This window comes from Anopheles coustani, chromosome 2 (genome assembly GCF_943734705.1).
Source record: "Anopheles coustani chromosome 2, idAnoCousDA_361_x.2, whole genome shotgun sequence".
In the NCBI taxonomy this organism is placed as follows: domain Eukaryota; kingdom Metazoa; phylum Arthropoda; class Insecta; order Diptera; family Culicidae; genus Anopheles; species Anopheles coustani.
Window position 1 is genome coordinate 16,465,006 of NC_071289.1, and position 21,230 is coordinate 16,486,235.

At 42.4% G+C, this 21,230-nt stretch overlaps 2 protein-coding genes across 2 annotated transcripts; one reads left to right on the plus strand and one right to left on the minus strand.

Annotated features, from left to right (window-relative positions):
- Window positions 1-7,192: 7,192 nt before the first annotated feature.
- Window positions 7,193-17,698, plus strand: LOC131266561 (estradiol 17-beta-dehydrogenase 11). The gene is made up of 5 exons (XM_058269129.1): window positions 7,193-7,348; window positions 13,474-13,591; window positions 16,830-17,065; window positions 17,149-17,310; window positions 17,389-17,698. The coding sequence occupies exons 1-5, from the start codon at window positions 7,193-7,195 to the stop codon at window positions 17,689-17,691; spliced, it is 975 nt and encodes a 324-aa protein (XP_058125112.1). The 3' UTR covers window positions 17,692-17,698.
- Window positions 17,699-17,890: 192 nt separating this feature from the next.
- LOC131266558 (chitinase domain-containing protein 1) lies at window positions 17,891-19,865 on the minus strand. Its single transcript, XM_058269125.1, has 5 exons — window positions 19,730-19,865; window positions 19,243-19,540; window positions 18,982-19,162; window positions 18,315-18,918; window positions 17,891-18,248 (listed from the first exon to the last, which is right to left on the minus strand). The coding sequence occupies exons 2-5, from the start codon at window positions 19,522-19,524 to the stop codon at window positions 18,107-18,109; spliced, it is 1,209 nt and encodes a 402-aa protein (XP_058125108.1). The 5' UTR covers window positions 19,525-19,540; window positions 19,730-19,865; the 3' UTR covers window positions 17,891-18,106.
- Between the last annotated feature and the right edge of the window lie 1,365 nt (window positions 19,866-21,230).

Sequence of the window (21,230 nt, forward strand, 5' to 3'; positions counted from 1 at the left end):
CCGACCGGGTATCACTAGACGAACGCAAACACATCATCAACTCAGATTCGCATTGGGCAGGTAGGAGGAAAGTGCACAGAACGGGGAAATTGGAATTGATTGGAAAAAAACGCAAGGCAAGAAAATATATATTTTTTTATTCCTTATTGTGTGTAGTAACGGCAACACCGACCTACTGCGTTTGATAGTGTGACAGCGTTGCACTGCGTTACGCGGATGTCATTAGTAACACACCGGGGTAGTGTAGCGTTATACCCCGTTACCTGGCACCTATCAACCGCGGTAGCGTGCGTTTCTGTCAACCATTAGTATACACATACTCAAATAAGAGCAGCAGCAGCATCCTTCCTACAGGATGGATCGAATACTATACGAAATACCCACACACACACAACTAAGTAATTGTTCGATGAAAATGTGTACTTTATAAAAGTGGCAACGTTATGCTTATTCCATTTTACCCATTAGTGATTAAATGTGTGATTCATCGTATGCATGTTACTACCAGAGAAATACAAGCAGCATAGAAGCAGACAAAACATACAACAAAACAAAAAAACCCTATCGAGCGTAAATAATCGAGGCGTTATTTTTGTAGGCACGAGCCGGAGAAGCAGCTCGTGAGGAGGTGTACCTAGACTAAAGGAAGCTCGCAAATCCTTCCTGCACAAGGACCGGTCCACCGATCGTTCGAACCTTCGATCACACAGCTGTAACTCGAAGCCCTCAACTCCAGCCTGTTGAGGGTTTTGGGCTGCCCGACGAGCGCGGAAGCTGGTCCTGTGTAAGGGTGCAATACCACTACGCAGATTGCAGCACTACTATACAGTTAATCGTACGTCTAGGTACTAGATTTGGTGTCGTTTTGGCCACCCGTTCGGCAGGTTCGTTTGATGCCGGCACGAAAACAAAAAAAACACTTATGAGGAGAGATCATCAAGTATCGCACAGTAGCTGTTGACTATCATTCGGCAATTTATGGGGGCATTCCATTTCCAATCCACATCGCACCACCAAGGAGAACAACTTCCTTAACAATTAAAACAATCACCATCTAATGGTACAACTGTTTCCATCAACGATGGGAACGCATTTACTGCAAACAAGCTTTACTACGCGATCACGTTGTTTTCGTGTGAATAAGCGGATTACTATCTTGACGAGTCGCAGACTCTCTCACTCTTTTGAATCGTCGTATATACATATTGCGCTCTTATGCCAACCGCGGCAACGCACAAACGAACCTTAGCTGAACGGGTGCCGACTAAACCAAAACCAAATTATATGCAGCTACCAAGAGAGAAGAACACGAAAAACGTACAGAAGGTGGCAGCAAACATGAAAATCAATTGAGAAGATGGCGATGACGATTTGTTTACACTTTACATGAAATTTCAGACAGTAAGAAGGGGAAGGAAGAGTTAATCGAAGGTGGAAGGTTAAAATAACTTGAGACAAAAAAAACGAACTAATCAGAGACTGAGTAAAAAACTGAGAAAACTAACAAAAACAAAATAAATGCAAGTATCTCATATTTATTTGGAACTGTTATAAATATATATATATTTCCTGTCGACAAAGATTACGCAACCGTTTTCTTAGGTCGAAATTTTTGTTTTAAATAAAAAAATAAACTGGATTGCGTTTCACACAACCTTGCACAAAGCTCATTGTTAAATTCTTTTTGAACACAGATTTAAAATTTACAAATTTTTCTAATGTTTTTTTTATGCACTACAATCGAATAATGGAAGTTTTAAGCATTTTCAAGTGATTATATTCAACTCCACTCCGCAGTACAATCATGGTTTTTAATAAAACGAAAGCTTGACACACCCCAAATCTCGTTCCAACGGAAACCGACAAATCATTGCAAGAAAATGGCCAACGATAATTGGAAAACAAAACGTGAAAAGAAAAGAAATGAAAAGAAAACTTAAACAAAACCAAATCCATAACGGATTACTATATGATACTTTTTGAGCTATTTCACATAAATTATATAGATATATATACATATACATATACATCAAAGAGGATCTAGAACATAACAGAATAGTGAGACAAAACTATGGCAAGAAGAAGAAGGATCATTAAAAGCAAAAACAAATGATTGCAACAGTTAGACAGTCACCCGTAATTAAACTCCCTGAAAAAAAACCTCTCACTCTATAAGAATATACACATTATATATAAATATATAAGTATATTATATACACACAACATTCAATAGCATTCTCAAAAAAAAAAAAAAGATACTGCAACATACATTTACTATGCAGCCTAATCCCCAAAGCGATATCCGCTCACTTCCGCGCCACGATCAAATGGAACAAATTGATCAACGTGGAAACTCAAAAACAAAAAGCATAAAAAGCGGTGCGGCTTTTCGAAAGTCATAACCATGCATAAATACGTTGTGTTTTTACTTAACTATCACCAACATGGCAGCAATTGATACGTATTCATAGAAACGCAAGGCCCTTTGGACCACAGTGCTCGATCGACCAGTGTCGTCAAAATTAGTTCATTTAGGGTGAGTGATGAGGCCAAATGGACGAATGGCAACACTGTTCGACTTGCTTGCAATGCGTCATATAGACCGCGGAAAACACTAGCGGAGAGAAAACTTACACACCCGAGGCGAGCATGGAAGCAAGATCGGTAAATCTCCCATTTTCCATGCCTTGGAGAAGGCCTTGGCCTTCTTGATGGGCTGAGGCCGACGAAAAGTGACCTGGCACAGGCAGCTAGCATAGAGTTACAAAACCCGAGAAAACCCATTTCAAGCGCTGGGAGTGCAAGTAGAAGGAAGGAGGGATTGAGAGCGAAATATTAATAAAAGATGCATATTCATATTAACCTGTATGTAAACTGAATGTCCACCTTCGTGCAACAGCAGTGAAATATCATCCAAACATTTAAAAAATGGCAAACCCACAGTACACGTGCAAGACACACTCCTCGGGCACCCATTATCCATTACTACACGACACATCAAGCAAAAGGGAAATATAATTATACACTCATATTATATACATTCACCTACGTTTATCGTCAGGAGCAAAACGAACTTGTACACTTTATACTTACCGTCTTGGATCCGTCGCGCATGCTACCAGGCACCAGAAAAGGGCTGAAAGGCCACTGAGGCATCGTGTACATTTTGGGGCAGGATGTGGAAAAGAATAATAAACAACCAAAGTCAATGGCACACAGCTCTGCACGAAACTTTCAAAAAGTAAAATCCTTCGAAATCTACATGTGGGGCAAAAGGGAACCCGAGTCAGTCTTAAGGAATAGCAGGAGGACGAAACATAAAAAATAAAACACAGAATTGGCTCAAAGCCTACTAGAGTTTAGTGCATATTCCTACTCAGACTTAACCTGTAAAAGAGCATTGAATAAACATGTTTTACGTACGATGATCACGATACCGAGCAGAAGGAGCATACATGTTCCGCTTCCCGGCCGGATCTCTTCCGGTACCGGTATCTTTCAGACGTAACTTTAAAAGAAAACAAGCAAACAAACAAAACCCACAACCTTATGATGATTATTCTACCAGATGGAAAATGAAACGAACGACTAGAACGAGTGCAGCTAAACAAATGATAACACACTCTTATGGATCGCACCGATCGAGCAGCTAGGGAAACGTAATTTTAGCAACAAGTAAATTAACAAGTCAACAGAGAGTCAACTAAACACACGATTTACACGCACGCATTTGCAGGGAAGGATCAGTTTTTCAGCCCTTTTTCCCCTGTTGGTTTGCCCATTTGGTTTGTCCTTTAGATGGAATCGAGAGTAATTCAATTTAAATCAGTAGAGTTCACGTTGAGTTGGAACTTATGTCAAAGCATTTCCAAAAAGTTTTCACTTCACTTAATTTAGCAGGGAATACAATTTTAGTTAAATCAAACTGGTCCTATGTTTTCCTCCTTTCTGACATGCACAAAAGAAACAAAAACCCGAATGATTGTTTTAGCCTGGTCGGTCGAAGTTTAACTATTTAGGTACTACTACTTTGACTGCGGATCATACTGTTAATAGCGATCGAAGGGGATGAGGAAGAAGTTTCGTTGCACTTTGTGGAGTTTATTGTATGTTCTTGTGTAGGGTTGTCACATACCAACATGTTCTGTTATCGTCGTTGTTGTATTTGAACGTTGAATGCTTCACACCCAACGCACAGGCGTCAGTCAGCCAGTATGGTCTCAACCAGCACTCGGTTGTATGGTGCCATCGGCCATTAACATTCACATTCCAACATTCACATTCCTTCTCTTAAACTCCCTAAGAAAAACAGAATGGCAAATTGCAAATATAACAGTCTATTTGTACTTATGTTTTATTTTCATAACCTGAGCATAGAGCTGTGCGTTTCTTTTCATGCGTTTCTTCTAAGGTACTCAACGTCACCGAGTTCATCCGAAAACGATATTTTTTTTGTTCAGCAGTTTTAAACTGCTTGATGGGTAAAAGAAATGGGGCAAGGAAAGAAATGATGGAAGCGAAAAACAGCATCTTCTTTATTCACTACGTTGCTCTCCGACGGCAAGGTAAGTTCTTGAAAGCGTAAAGTTTAAGGCTAAACGTAGGGGTGGGAGAAATGAGTACGCATCGTTAACACTGACCATCCTTGAACCAAGCCCCTTTACAACTTTACAACATCGGCCTTGATGATCAAGTAATCATCTAGTGAGCAAAGTATTGTGGTTTGCATACCTTGAGGCGCGGATTAATTTTATGGAACGATTTTTCTGTACCAAAGAAACACATTTTCATTTGAAATGAAATTGTATCAAAAGTATGGAATATTTTATTTGTTCTTTATTTTCCCATATCTAGACTTATTCGTCAAAGGTAGTATTTCATCGCACATTGTCTGCAAGGGTGTGAAAAATACGCTTCAGTCCAAACTATTATTCAAACAATTGCACACACCCATAATCCTACTTCTCGTCACCCGTTTGGTTTGTCTAACGCCACAAGCAAGACCCATCGTATCCAGCGAGACTGTACTGGCCCCAGTACATGATTTTTCCATAACGTTTGTCAACTAACCGAGGCCAGGAGGGGCTTACGTCTATAAATTTGAACAGCAAGGAGGATCTTCTTCACACCCGGTCCGATCATCGGGTGGGTTTTACTGTTTGATCCAGTCGGTCCGGATTGTGGTGCTGAATGTGAGGGAAACATTTACGGTTCACACCGTTGCACCAACAATGAAGCTTTTCTCAGGCCAGTCGAACGAGATGACGAAATGTTAAGCGACCGAAGAGCTGCAGAGAGTAAGTGTGATTATCTCGTCTAATTTTATTATTCAAAGGTCAACGAATAATTTCGGGCTAAATGAAGATATTTTAGAAATCATTTTAGCAAGAACTCAGACTATGCTGCACCTGATACATCCCCAAAGCTTTTACAAAACCCTATATTAAAGGTGAGATTTTCTCTTTTCTTCCCAACTTTTGATGCGAGTCGTGGCTATTGCAGTCCGGCGTCGCCGAACGAAAACCGGTTGAGGGCTTGGGACCATCTCCAAACGGGCCGGAGATGAGCATTTGTCTTTAGCGATGCACCCGTCTGAAGGGAATTTTCTTCCACTCAAGTTCGATCGTTGGGCGCCCCTCTTATATAACGCAAGGTGTTGCATTTGAACCGAATATGTCTATCGAGTCGCTCGATTCGGTGAAGATCAAAATGGGTTTAGTGATAGTTATTTTTAATTTATTTTAAGCTTTTGGACAATCAGTCATGAAAAAAATCTTCCGCGTCCCGGATCTGTAATGTCACGCGTCTTTAAGGGGTCGCTGTGATCTTCGAGTACGTTTTGCGGTGTAGTACTTCCGCAGACTGCTAAACAAACATAAGCTCATGTGGACCGGCGATGCCAACAATCACCTATCTGACACGTACGTTATGCCGGACGAGGTGGAAAAAAGCCTCGTTCACGGGAGCTGGCAAAGAAATGGAAAAGAAATAACAAGAAGAAAAAAATGAGGACATACAAGGCCAAACACAACACGCGTAGGAAGTCTCAAGAGATCATCGTGCAGATCATGACAGTATGTCAAGTTTGTGTTGTCTTCAAAAAACTTGCTGAATAAATAAATAAATAAATAAATAAATGATTTTTAAGGTAAAGTTCTGAGTCCACTGAATGTACTAATTACGTGAAAAGAAACAGAAACATGGACCGAAAAATCAACCTCAAATGTAAAAGTAGAACCATAAAACATTATAAACTTCAAAAACCCAAATGTTTCTATAGAACAAATTTACGATGAGAGCTCAATCAAAATATAAAAGTTTGGTATACAAGTAATTGTAATTTTCCACTACGGTACTCCCTAATAATTTAGGGAGTTGTTAGATGCAAGAAACCAAACCATTGACGAAAGTGATTGAGCTGGTGTTCAGTTAACCAACATATCCATCATCTTGTAGGAATTCCAAATTTCGGTGCGAAAGAAAGAGTTACATCTCGGATCGTCTCCGACGAACGAAAGGGCACGGCCCCTTATGGATGCTTTCTCGAACACCCCTTCGCCAGTTTCGTTGCCGTTGTCGATCGTCTTCAACGTCGAGTGAGCGAGCCAACAAGAGAGTCTCTGCACTGTTGGACGCTGCTAGATCAGCCACCGAAATCACCGGCTCATGGCGATAGGCGCGAGCGCTCGTCGGCAGTCGCGTTCGGAACCCGCGAGCGTTTGGTTCGTAGTAAAATTGTTCCCATCGCGTTTGCCTCCTGTGGTGGAAGTGGTTCGTTCGGTGGTTGCGAAGAAAGCATCTCAAGCAATCGCAGGGGAAGTGTGAAAGCCGTGTGGTCACAACGGGATCTCGTCTGGATCTCGGTTGAACCGATTGACCCGATTACGGTGAAGCAAAACGGGAAGAAAGTTAGAGCCCCTCTGAAGCATTGGAGGGCAACAGTGTTTGATGTTTTGAAAACGACTAGTGCGAGTAGTGTGCGTTTCAGTGAAAATTCGCCACCAACGGTGGAAGTGAAAAAGTGCAGTTCGTTGAACCACTCTACGGGAGTTTGTTAATTCATCTACGTGTTTGATTCGGCGTGGAAAAGCGACGCAAGCGAAGCCGTTTTAGGAGGAAGAGGGGGCAAACAAATTTCACTCCCTTCTACAGCAAACCGCGGACACCGACACAACACCCAAACACGCCCAAGATGGTCCTGCGAATGCGCGACATGCTGTACGAGAATCCGCTCGATCACTTCCTCTCGTTGTTGATTGATTTGCTGATATTTTCCGTAAAATCCGTCTACTACGTGCTGGAAACGATCGCCCTCACACTCACACCGTATCAGTTTCGGAAGCTAAAGGTAAGCATGTGGGAAATTAGAGAACCCCCAATGTAACTCCGGTGGTGGTCTGTAACGATGATCAATAGAGAAAAAAGGGATAGAAGAAGTTCGGCGAGCCGTTAAGCCGCGAGCTGACCTTGATAGTTTCGGATTCGTGATGTGGGTTGTTAATGTTGATTGATGCGCACGAAAATGTGGCCAGTTGTAATTTTTTGTGTAAGCAATGCTCGCATAAATACACAAAATATGGTAATAACATTAAAGAAATGGCTAAAGGATCTCTTTCGAGTTGAAGCGAAAGCTATAACGTTTTTACTACATCAGTATGAACTATTTCGAAAAATATTTGAATTCAATTTTCTAAAACCCTGAAAGTTCCAGTAGGCCTTTGTGCTTTCAACGTACGAACATAAATAATGGGAAGAAATATTGGCACGTTCAAAAAGTCAATTAGAATATCAATAGAGTTTAATTATTTGCTTTTCAATTTGCATTTTTGAATCCAATCCATCTGAATACGTCGCGGGGTTTCTATTTATCTGCGACTTGTGTCACACTTGACGCATACAATGGTGCATGTGCGGTACGTGCTTTGCAATAATACTTCCCACCTGAACCATAAAGGTGATCATATTTATTGTCTCACCATACCCCGTACGAAACGAATATCGTAGAACGATCCGAGCGCAAATCAGTGAAAACCTTGCCCCCCTTTTGCTGCCGGACTACCGCAAAAACAACGCAAATGCAACTATACTATGTGCATACACCTTTCACCAAAACTGTAAACCGATCGATCGAAACCGCAAGTTGCAACCGCTGGCAGTTGAAAATAGTCGTTAAGGCATGAAAGTATGGTTAACGATCCACCATGATCCACCGTTTGATCGGACTGCACAAAATGGGGCCGTAAAGGGCAATTATCTTTTTTATTCCATCGGTTTTGCCAGGTTTCGGGTAGCTTTCTCCGAGTGTGAGGTAAATGGGCGCATCGAATGCATACGATCTCATTTGAACGCGGTGTCAACAAATTTAAAAATAGACCGACTTCATTTCAAAGTGTGGTGAAATAGATTTCCTACCTCCATCTTATAATTAAAACAAATAAAAGATAGGATGAAAGAAAACAATCAGAGTTGCAAACGGTAGAGAAAGTTTACATAACTTGAAAGGCTAGGCTGTAAAATGCATATTTCAACGGAATACGGGGGAGTAAACCTTCCTCAACGAAAAGCACTTCACTTCGGCATAGATACATTATGGAAGAAAAACAAACTAAACGTTAGATAAGGAGAATTCAAGAGGAGATTAGGAGGATTTTAAAGTGCCTTAGCAATAGGTATCTTTCCAAAGAAGAGAATAGTTGAACGAATTCAGAGTATTTCATTTGTATTTCAGTTGATATTTTAAATGCAAAAATACCTTTCGGTCCAAATAAGAGTAATGCAATCGAAGGCTTGCTCGTTAATTCAAGGTATCTTTTACTTTCGATGCTCTCCTCCTTTCGAAAGGGAAACCGAATTCATAAAGCCGCCCAAACACTTCGCTTAAGCGCACGCCTCGAAACCATACCGGAGATGCTTTTACCATACACAACCATACTCCCGACTGATGGCTTTCCCTTTTGGTAAAACGGCGAAATGAGGACAGTTCTTGAGTTCGTGCCAAGCAAACCGGTATTGAGGAGAATAATTTAAGCCCACTACGGTACAATTGGGGAACGGTCAGCGTGGTCAGCTTCTTATCTTTTCCTACTTCATCCACCAACAGCCGCTCCACTAGGGCGTGTTTCCTGTGAAGTATTTTCCCAACATCTCTTCGCCTTCTTTTCACATTTCGCAACCTTTTCGCAGCGCACACTACCTCCATCCGTCTCTCGACGTCCGTTTTTTTCGGGTGAAGGTGAGCAAGAAACGGAAGGGAATTGGTAGGGCACATAAACCAACTAATTTATGCGACCAACGGCACAAACTGCCGGCCAGGACCGGCGGGAAAGGTGGCTAGGGGTGGGCCCTATTTATGTAAAACATGTAAATTGGTATGCGTTCGTTTCACCACGTGCGGCATCCCAAAACAGGCGCCATCTTTGGCGGATCCCGAATGGAAATGTGTGATGTGTGTATTGTTTACATGTGAATCCAACAAGATGGGTCATTTTTCTACTTAACTTTTCATACTGCAAAGCTGTTGTGAATCATTTTTAAAGCCCAGCAAACGGACGGTTTGATGTACAACCAGCATCAACCGAGTGCATGTCATTGCACTCTAGTACTTTACAAAATAACAATAGAAAAAGTAAAGTGGAACAGTCAGCGATACCTGAACAAATTAGCGAAAGCATGATATGTTTGAGCAATCAATAACCGATGTTTTTCTTCACTCGGTACAACAATTCAATTGACAAGTCGAGGGCGTGTTGTGAAAGTTGCTGAGCAATAAGTAAAGTTCATCAACTTCGTCGGAAAAATGTCACTTGATAGATTTTTTTCTCTGTAATATTATTTTCGCTGATTTATGAGTAACAAGTTGTTTTAGCCATGTAATTTTAGCTATAACATAACATTTGTTGCATAACCCTACACTTGTTACGTTCCGCTCTCTTAGTGCCTAAAGACACAAATGTTTTTTCTAACTGAAAACTCGCGGAATGATTAGCGGGACCTTGTGTTTTTACCTATGAATTTTCCAAGAGTACTTCTTAATTTCTGCAGATTTACAACCTGGTCTTAAGCTCGTGTAATAAATAGAAGACAGATTTTTGTAATTAATGGTTTGAAAATCACTTTGAGCGAAGGCCACAAGGCTATCGGTGGACAGACGATGTCAAAATGAAACTTTAATGGATTAGCTACCCGCAACTCCTAAACATGCTAATGCGCCAAGTCATTTCCTTGTCCGTTAATTAACAACAGCTCTTTCGGTATACACTTGGTGCAAAAGGAAAACAGCACCTTCCTTGACCCATCGCCATCGTTGCTCGGTCAAAAACGGTTCACTGACCCGACCCAGATTGGCCACCGGCCATCGAAATCCGTCACCTCTCGATACCGGCGCACTGACAGTTATTATTGGTCACCCAGCGAAATGCAAAATCGCCAGTCAACGCCCCTCCACCATAGGTCGGGCTTAAGTTTAGAGCGCAAGTGTCACCGCCGGTATCACCGGGCACTTAGCGACACGGTGGATTATTAAGTGATCATTTATTTGCAGCGATTATGGATCAATTTATGTGATTCGAGTGACACGCCGGAAGATAATTACGCTACGGCCGTTGGGAGCCCACTCTTCGGGCAAAGGATGCTTGCTTGCAACGAGCGTTTTGTGTCTCTTACAGAATTAGCCTGCTTCAGACCTTATGAGGAAAAATGGAAAACAAGTTACTTAACCGTTGTCAGTGAGTTCAATTATTGAATTAAGGATGACATAAATTCAAGGCATCGTTGATTGAGAGATTGATTTACGCTCTAGTTGAATATTTATATATTCTTTTAGTTAATACATAATTACAGAAAGTTGTTTAACTTCTTTCTTTCATCTGTACTAACCCATTCTCTAACTGATAAAAAGTAATTTTCTAGCTGGTAGCCTACCAACAACTACCGCTCATTTTAATACATGTGGAAGGCGAACGTTCGTTGCTAAAGCGGTAAAACGGTTCGAAAACAGTACTACAAACGTACGCTAGCTACAACTTATACTCATGTCTTACATAAAAGTCAGGAACCTCGGGCAGATCTGCAAGTCTGCAGGAACCCGAATCGTAGCAAAGGAGGGAAAAGGGAAACAACAAAAACCACCCAGTCAGCTCGTATCATAGCCGACGTCTACCGCACCCAGTACATTAAATTAATACTGCTGAAGTAACTCTCTTTCGTTGGTTTTTTTCACCAGCCTCGATTTCTCCTGAACCAGGAGTGGTCAAAGTACGGAAAACTGCCGAGCGAGAAGTGTGTTGGGAGTTGGGAAGACAATTGTTTTGAAACAGCGGTGAAATTAATACTTCACCATACACATCCCGCGCACATGCTGACATTTGGATGAAGCTCGTCAAGATGTTCGTCACAAATGGAACCGGTTGTACACTTGAATAATCGGGGGACTTTTTCACTACGTCAAATGTCAATTGCGCCAAAAAAAAGTGATCAGTAATATGAATGTTGAATTTACCATTACAGCCAACAGTTCCTATGCGTAACTTGCATGGGGATCAAAAACCTATCCCTTCAGCCGAAAAAGTGAACGGAAACCCCAAGATTCGGTTTGAAATGTACAAAAGACTTCAACGGCCGAACACCGCTTTTAAGGCGACGAACCCGGCGGGATGCATAACAACAATGCACTCGACCTCGCGGAACCAAGAGGCATGCAAACTGTTTGGAAAAAAGAAAACAAAAACAAACCACCATGGTTAATGTTTGCCGTACGTCTGGAAGCGCTTTCTCCCTGGGGGTCGAACCGGTGGGGGCACTATTAGGGCGACGATTGCGCGACGTCCGAAATCCGGTGATGTTGGCAAACTGTCACACAGTTCTGTTTAGTGATGTGGTAGTGCCTATTAAAAGTAAATTTTCTCGTCGCGTTCACGAATTAGAAACCTCACATTGGGATCACTGTGCGGGAAAATTCGTCACCGTCGCAAACAATTTGTTGTGTATCAAACCGAACCCTAACTAGTGTTTCTTCATCCATGTCAAACTTTCCGTTCGCAATAAAACCCAGCGGTTTTTTGTTTGCCAATCTAGATTGACGAGTGAAATCGCTGTGTGCAAATGTCACATGGCGGTCGCGATCGTCTCATTTCATTTCCCCGCGAGTGCAGTTTGCGATTGGGATCAATATTGATATTCGCGGTGAAAAGGTTCACCTAATATTTGCTCTTCTGCCTCTTCCATCCAACAATTCACGCAAGCAAATCTTGGCAGAGATTGGCAAAAAAAGAAGACATCTTGCGCCGCTCGTAAAGTCCTTGTTTGCACTGGCAAACAGTCGGTGCACGAAAGGGTGTCACGTTCTTCTCTAGGATTTCTTCACACTTCACCCTTTGAGACACGCGGTGGTGGGAAGGAGGAGAAGGAACCAGTCAAGAGTGGCGTTTCAGTGGAAATGTGTACTGAATGAAGAAGATAGTGTCGCATGCGTTCGGTGTGACAAAAGCAAAGCCAGGCGTGTGCGGTATTTGACAGGCCATTAGGCGGAGTTGGAAGGAGTTGATTAGGTGGTGTTCTTTGTTGTTGTCGCGTTTTACCCCCCCTTTCGTAATAAAAGCACTTAAGCCGACAAACCACCGGAATGGTGCGGTTAACAGCAAAGGGTTCGCTCAGTAATGAGCCACATTGTGCTTGCTTCATTACCGCATACGGAGGGTGGATTTGAATTTCCGAAATTTTTCTTCTACCAGCTTCGAAATTAACGACATGCGTAGATGTGAAGGAAAATTTTTTTTTGCCACGGAATTCTGTGGTATTTTAAAGTACTAATAAAAACACTGTCTCATTTGACCTTGAACTGAACAAACCAGGATAGAGCGTAGCATGAAACGTGTTTCTATGTTCATTACACATTTCACCATCAAAACTTTCCGTTATTGAAAAGATAAATATAACACCTTGGGTCTGAGCTGGTCAGTAAATCAATAAATTATTTCAACAAACGATTCAATAAGATCCAAAACATGGTGGTATGTAGTTTTTGACAGACATTCGGTTCACTGTAAATATAAAAACAGATGAAACTAAAAGTTCAAAAATTGCTATTCATTATTTACTTAGTATTGTATTTGTATGTTGTATTTTGCTCGTAGAAAGGTACAAAAATAAAATCAATTTAGAAAGTGCACAGTCTTCTTCCTTCTTCGAAAAGCCAATGCATAATATATACGAAAGAGGATGTACGAAAGTGTGTCACGCCTTTGCCAAGCCGATGCCGATGTTAGCAGATAAAAGGAAGACATATGGCGTTCGCTGATGTTATAATGCCAAATCACCAACCACACCCATCTCGAGCACCACACAGAAAGCTGAAGAAAAGACTCAACAGCAATTGATATCTTACCACTGCGTTAATCTTAAGCTGCGGCATGTTCGTAAATACAACCCACCCCATACTACTAAAGTTAATGTTGATTTTGTTTTCTTTCGCCTCAGGATATCTCCGGCCAGGTGGTGCTGATAACGGGTGGAGGTGGCGGCGTTGGTCGGCAGTTGGCATTGAACTTTGCGCGTCTACGAGCGCGCGTAGTCATCTGGGACATCAACACGGACGGTAAGCGCAGCCGCGTCCTATGCATAATTTCTATATGCTGGCTGTACATAAAACATGATCAAACGGACACCACAACCTACGACACCTGACCCATCGAAGGGGGGAGGGGGATATTTTGTCGTTGTTCCTATCGGTGATCGACAGTGGCTTATTGATTGATAGGACGTCAGCTTTACGCCGCTGCCGACGCTGATTAATGTTAATCGCCTACGAACAGCACTAACACGTGAGAAGCGAGGTAACATGCGGGCCTAAGGAAACGAAGAAGGTGGTTGTAGGAATTGATGGCTTTAACATCTAGCATTTAAAGACAATCGAGTCTCATTCATAAGAACAAACACTTCCTGCTAGCAACAACCGATGTGATGGAAGCGATTCTTAGCATAAGTATAAAGCATGCGATAAAGATAAAGCATCTAGAGGTTTGTTAATTGGAATCTTTTATGGTTGACTATTTTTTAAGGTAGACTCGACTCGATTGTATACATAAATCATCACACTTTCTGTATATGTACATTATTTGTGATGTAAATACCTTAGTTGTATCCAATCGGCTCTCAGTTCGAAGCGGCATTTCTGCTTGGTGGGCCAATGTGCAAACATTTCATCAATTTATAGTTAGGACCGTATAGCTAGACGAAACTCATTAGATTAAGCAAAGATACACATTCCCACTGACCTCCACTAATCTTCGAATACCGTAAAAAGCTATCTGATACCGTTGGATTTGATGCAAAGCAAAGTCAAACAAACTTTTTTTCTCACAGAATCGGAAGAAATTGCACAATCCGAACGCTCGTTTGAGTGAATCTGTGCAGTTTGCGATAACAACTGATGGTTGATACAAATTAAAAAGTCAATTTCTCGTCCGTATGGTGGAAATCCCTTACCGAAATGACCATGAAACCCGTTCAGCCGCAAGTCTTATGCAATGCGAAGTCCTCCACGAAACCTGTTGTTGGCGATGCTCCTTCGGCATCGTTCAGTGCCATCGTCCGTGGTCATAGAATACGCAAATTTTCTGGTTTTACCAATAACCGTGCACCCGTCAAAGCCCGGCCAATATCCTACCATTGCATTTATAACTTGGTAGGAGATTTCTCTTTCGTTTCGCAGCATTCAGGTTTATATATGGTTTCAACTTTCAGCACACGAGACTAAACTTCATTATCGCGGGAACCGGAAACGGTCGCACACATGGTCGGCAAGGATATATCAACAGCCGAACCGCTAACTCGATGGATTAATATCGCACCAAGCATTTGTGTCGTTTCTAGCACGATCTTTGCAATCAACCGATAATCTGTTTGCTCATCCAACTTTGCGGAAGTATTTTCTAAGCGTATAGACAAAGTGGAATAAAAACTAGATTTTTTCGTGTCAACCGTGCCAAATTCACACCTTTGTTGGTTAGAGTTTCACCTTCAGTAGTACAGCCATTTTGTTTCGGACCCCATCACCCGCTCCATGGTTTGAAAAGTTGTTTTAGGTTCTTGCGTCTATAAACAGAAACTGATTTGTCAACAATCAATCATTTATGAATCAAAGTTTTCTCACCCGCTGAGCTCACAAAAATCGATTAATGTAAAACTGATACGCTCCAAAAGATGACGATAATGAACTGGTTTGTTTATCGTGGATTTATTGTATCAATATAAGAAACGCATCAAAAGAATCTTTTAAAATGCGAACCTCGTGATTGTCGCTTGAGATTAGAGAGTAACAAACAACCTGCTTGTTTCTCAGTCGCACACTATATGAGATGCAAATTTAAATTAGTCGTTTTGCACAATGTTTATTAATTATTTTCTTACGGTTCTATTGGCACCATACGGCCCAAATGTCATCCATTGATAAGAAGCAAATATACAACTCTTTCTCGTTTTCCAAAATGGTCAGTTCCTTGTGATCAGTCAGAGTCATTGTCTTCTATCACTAAATGCACACTTACGCTAAATGCCAAAGTAGCTAAAGTGATTTGAGTTCAGCCAAAGGCACAAAAAAGAAACAAATAAAAATCTTCAAAATTACCCTAGAATTACCAATCATACTATTATTAAACATTTAAACTTCATTAGTAATATTTATAAATATAGTTTTATCAAATTAAGTTGAAAGAAGATGTGCAATTTATCAGCACAACTTGCTATAATATTATACATTCTTGTGAGTTTCACATGCTTCTAAAAATCGTTTAAAAATGACAAACTAAGGCACTCCAAAAACATTAAAACTAAACTGATTATCACGTTGCTCGGCGAATCAAAAATATAACCATAGCAAGTATTCGAAGATGATTAGACGCTAAAAATAGTTGTGCCACGTGCTCGAGTCACCAGCATTCCCAAACCGGATGCACTGGAGACAGCACTCGCGAGGGCTTTTTCAACGACCATTGACTGGCACGGTATCGGTAGGGTCGGCAGGAAACGTCTAGTCTAGACCCGGAGTACGTAAACAAAACAGACTCCATGGTAGGGCCACTGGAAGCGGGTTTTGTTTGTCTACAGCGATTCGTACGCGTCTCCAATGCGTCGCATAAAATTAACATAATCGACACAATCGATCTCGCACCAGACCGTGTCTTCTGGCCTCCGGTGGCGTATGAAGAGATCAAATCGGGGTCTAATGGTATTGCTTACGACGGCGAAGGCAAATAATTACAATCAACAAAGCCCCCATTAGGTGACCGGATTATTAATCTATGCCGGTGGATAATTGAGCCCAATAACGGACGACGGCTTGGGTGAGTTAATGCTCCGGTTAGCATCAAATTGGTGGCGTTTAGATGGAACAGGAGTTGCAATCTGCATTGTGGATGGTGTCTAGACTTGCGGACATATTGCAGCATCCAGCAATCAGTCATTCTGATCCATTATGTTTTCCACCGTATCTCCACCCTTGGTCTTTTCTAGATTCGCATATGAAATGTTCCTTTTGACTAAATGACAGACATAATTTTTCTTCGCCTGTAACATGGACATCCGAATCATCGAAAGAGTATGACAAATCGCATGTCCCAACCTGATGGTGTTTGATTAATCGTCGCGACATCGCGCCATCGCGGTGGTCTTGCACATCGCCGTGGAGGGCCTAAGGCGAACGAAAAAAACAATTAGCTAAAAAAAGCCCAACCATGTCATGGAACATCCAAGTAGTTTCATACTGTTGTTTTCTTTACACTCGTTCCATATGATGGTTGATTCCTGACGCGGTTGATCGGTTTCGGTGCCATTAGCGCTGAAGGGAACGGCGGATGCACTGGAAGCTGAAGGCTACCGGTGCCATACCTACCTGGTGGACATATCGGAGCGCGAGCGGGTGTACGAGGCAGCCAAGAAGGTGCAGCAAGAAGTAGGCAACGTGCAGGTACTGATCAACAATGCCGGTATCGTGGCCTGCCGCACACTCTGGGATCTTAGCGACAAAGCGATCGAGAGCACTTACGCCGTGAACATTCTGTCGCACTATTGGGTAAGATTTGGAGGATGCTTTGCGAGGGATGAACCTCGTGTAGAGGACTTTTTGTTAAAATAACATCTCTATTTTTGTTCCAGACGACCCGCGCGTTTCTTCCGGAAATGATGAACTCGAACAGTGGACACATCGTTACGGTCGGTTCGGTGGCAGGACTGCTCGGAACTTACGGCTGTACGGATTACAGTGCAACCAAGTTTGCCTGTGTCGGGTTCCATGAGGCCCTCTTTACGGAGCTCAAGGTAAGCTTCGTCTAAATGTTACGACATTCAGCCTATTAAACACTTTAATTAAGCTAATGTCCCCTCTCCCCGATGCAGACACACGGTTACGATAACATCCACACGACCCTGGTCTGCCCGTACTACATCAACACGGGCATGTTTGCCGGGTGCCGACCGCGTCTCCTGCCCATGCTGGAACCGAAGCACGTCGCCGACAGTATGGTGCGCTCGATACTGAAAAACGAAGTGAACTGCACGCTGCCGGACCACGTACGCATGTTCCTGCCGCTCAAGTGTCTGCTGCCGGCGAAGATGTGCTGGGAGCTGATGTACCGCGTCATGAAAGGCCCCGAAACGATGATGGGCTTCCGCGGTCGGGGCAAAGCGACTGCCGGGTAGAGCCATAGGGCTCACAGGTTGTTTCCGTTATACGTGCGTGACGTATTGGACCAAACTGGCGGTGTTTTATGTTTAAGCATACTCTAATTTAACTTTTCAATGCCGATTCATTACTAGCTTATGTCATACGATACGAAAAAATGGAAAGGTAACATCGGAAAAAGTGAAAATTAACAAAACCATAAACTATCTCTTCGTTGTGTACAAGAATTTCGTTCTTAAAAGAATGTATTTTCAAGGAGAACCATTACTATATTGCTTTTTTAGTTAATAGAATATCGCACAGCTGCGAAATTTACTCTTTTAATAAACAAACCGTTTGTTTATTATCCGAAAATCATCCTATCATCCAACTATGAGAACTATTAAAGCCAGTCGGAGAACAATTCGTCTTTATCCACCGTCCATTGCCGGCTTAGAAAAGGTCATAAAAGTAGTCTAAGCCTTGTCCGAGCTCCCAGATAGAAATTCCCGTTCCAAGCTCACGGGCCAGCTTGAGTCGCTCATCGATCGAAAACAGGGTTGGATAGAATACCATGTGGCGTCCATTGGAGGTCCTACAATTGAGATACAAAATTATCAAATCGCAAATGCACGCAAAACCATTTGCTGGCCATACGTACTTTACTTCGAAAAAGTTCTCCACATCATGCTCGTCGTAGGTAAGATGTCCCTTAAGGTGTTTCAGCAGGGCCAAATATTCGTGCGCCACTATCGGTTGTCCACCGTTCGGCGTGAAATCGCTTCCGTACATATTCAGCCCGAGCAGTATTTTGGAGCGTTTTTCGCGCACATTTTCAGCACTATCGGGGCAGATGTGTTGCACGGCGTTCCGCACCCAGTAGAGTGGTGCATTTGCGCCCGGTCGCTGTACACTCGAGAAATCGTACGTCATCAGCGAAAAGGCCGTTACCGTGTTGACGAGCGATTCGAAGTGTTTGCGTGAGAACAGGTCGTACGTTTCCTTCCGCGCCGGCGGTATCACAAGAATGCAGTCGTACGATGAGGCCGTCAGTGTGTTGCAGATTTCTTCCACCAGCCCAACCAAGTAGTTGTCTTCGACGCGGGCGGCCAACTGGGACCACACTTCTAGCACGATTCCGTCAAACTTGTGCTTCCGGATGGTGGCTAGGAGCAGTTTCGCGACGATTGTTCGTTCCTCTGGGTAGGTGAGCAGCTGAGAAAAATCTCGATCGGCGAATTTATCAAACAGAACACGTGGAATCACTGCAAAAACAGTCGATTAATTGTTCATATAGATAAGAGCAACCGTTTTCATACTCGCCATACCTCGATTGTTGATAATCGAACCGGCTTTCTTAACGTCCTTCACCCATCCATCGTCGATGTCATGTACGCCACCAATTTCGTACTGTTTTGGTCCTTTTCGCAGCACCTGAAGCCACACCGGTGACACGTAGTCAAACTTTGGTCCCCAAATTTTTGCCACATCGTATCCATGGTTGTTCCACTACAATTAGACGGAAGATATCAGTACATGCTTGATAAGGAACTTCCGGTCTCGTCACAGTATTGTGAGTGCCACCGTACCGGCGTTACAAAGCCAAGCACTTTGCCCTCGAAGAGCTTCAACGTGGTATCTTCAAAATATGCAGCATTTTCGACGATGATGTCCCGGGCGGACGGTTCGCCCTGTACCAGGTCCCTATCGTATACGTTCGCCAACTGCGGACCCGTTTTCACCTTCAGTTCTTTCGGGGCTTTGTTGCCCTTCTTCTTCGACGGAGACAGTGTCGCCAAGGCACCATGGTTTATTAGCACACACAACGATAAAAACCCAATAAATAACAGAACAACTTTGTCTGGCAGCATATTAGAGGACACCAAACTGTAACTAGCAGAACGGCCAGGAGAATAAGTTTGTTATCGTCCAATTCAACTAAAGACGATAACTTCTTCCGGCTTTCCGAACCTGACGTGGTTTGTTGTTGTTTACTTTCTCTGAAAGCTTCAAAAACCTTGATCACAACTTGAAATATTGACTAAAATAGCTCATTTGTTAATTACTTTTTAGTACCTCGGTCAATTTTAGCAACAGACCCTTCAAATGAAAGGTTTTTTGAAGACAGATAACTCTGTACAACAAAGATTTTTCCGTAATTCTTAGTTTATGAAATAAATAACTAAATGAGGCAGGTTGACGTGGTTTGTTTGTTTACTTTCAGATGAACACTGCAGATGAACATTGACGGCCGGTCGACATTTGACAGTTGTGTCGATGAAAGAACGATGAATGAACACAATCGATGAAACTGAATTTGGCGGGAAAATTTAAATATCGTTGAATGAAAGCGGATTTGGGATTTTTTTCGATCATCATAATACAATTTACATTGGCTGTTCACAGTCTCAAACCGATGAGGACTATAATTATAAGGAAATTATTCTTTTTGCAAATTATCAACCGTTCCTGCGATCTGATTAGGTGGCTTGTGGCCAAAGACAATTAACAGACAGGTCGCAGCATACCATGTAACGAGCCGAAAACCGTGGGAAAATGTTTGACACTTGGTTAAAATTTTGTTTACTTCTCACGAACAGCGAAGAAAGTGGGGTAAAACTGCAAATTTGGTATGTTTCATCAAAAGAAAAAAGAGTTGAGGCGTTCAAAATATGTTCTGGAGGAAGACTGGGTATAAGGCAGACCAACACACTTAATTTCGGCAATCACAGCGAGCAAAAGGATCTATATCACATGATTTCACACAGAAGAGCAGTTTCTATCCGCAAGACCATGGATACTGTGATCTAGAATTACCAACTACCTATTTCGCGAAGATTTTACCGGAGATCTCCCACAAGTATGCTGGAAATTTTTGTAAACACTTTTTTAACCAACTGTCACAACAATGGCGGAGCAAAAAATAGCTTTGACCCGACCTATCTGTTAATTGTCTTTGCTTGTGGCATGTTTCAATGCAGCCTGACAGCAAATAAGTTGAAGTACGATCTCCATAAAAATTGAATAAGCGATTTTCGCTATAACATGATTTTAAAAACTCGTGCCTAAAACTGTTTTTAGGAATGGCAACTGAGCACTTGTTAATACAGTTGTTGATTGTGCAACGTATGACAATGAAGTCTACTTCACGGGAAAATATTTCTAGGAGAAGGAACGCAAAATTTCTACAACAAAAACAGTTCCCTGACACAACATTCGGCACAGTTCCCTGACCTACGGCAACAACGGTTGGTGCTTACATCCCACGTTTTAATTTCTGCGTTGTCACTAAAAGGGAAAAACGAAATGAAAAGCGAGCAGCCAATGCTTGAAAGACACACTTTAGGGATTGGAGAAACCATCCGAACGACGACTTCAACGCGTGACGCACCGGTGTGCCGTTATCTCCCGTTCACGCCAGCGACATGCGACCAACGGCCCCTGTAGTCAGGCATCCCGACTGGAACGGACACGCATGGTTGATAGGATTCGGAAAGCACATCCATTACCTGGTGGAGAAGGTATGGCAGAATTCGCAACTGTTTTAAAGTTAGCATATGCTAATACATGAAACGGG

Coding starts and splice junctions, on each gene's coding strand:
- LOC131266558 (XM_058269125.1), bottom strand. CDS start 19,524: ATGCTGCCAGACAAAGTTGTTCTGTTATTTATTGGGTTTTTATCGTTG. Junction 19,163..19,242: donor TGCTTGGCTTTGTAACGCCG/GTACGGTGGCAC, acceptor GTCTAATTGTAG/TGGAACAACCATGGATACGA. Junction 18,249..18,314: donor GAGAACTTTTTCGAAGTAAA/GTACGTATGGCC, acceptor TCTCAATTGTAG/GACCTCCAATGGACGCCACA.
- LOC131266561 (XM_058269129.1), top strand. CDS start 7,193: ATGGTCCTGCGAATGCGCGACATGCTGTACGAGAATCCGCTCGATCAC. Junction 7,349..13,473: donor ATCAGTTTCGGAAGCTAAAG/GTAAGCATGTGG, acceptor CTTTCGCCTCAG/GATATCTCCGGCCAGGTGGT. Junction 17,311..17,388: donor CCCTCTTTACGGAGCTCAAG/GTAAGCTTCGTC, acceptor TCCCCGATGCAG/ACACACGGTTACGATAACAT.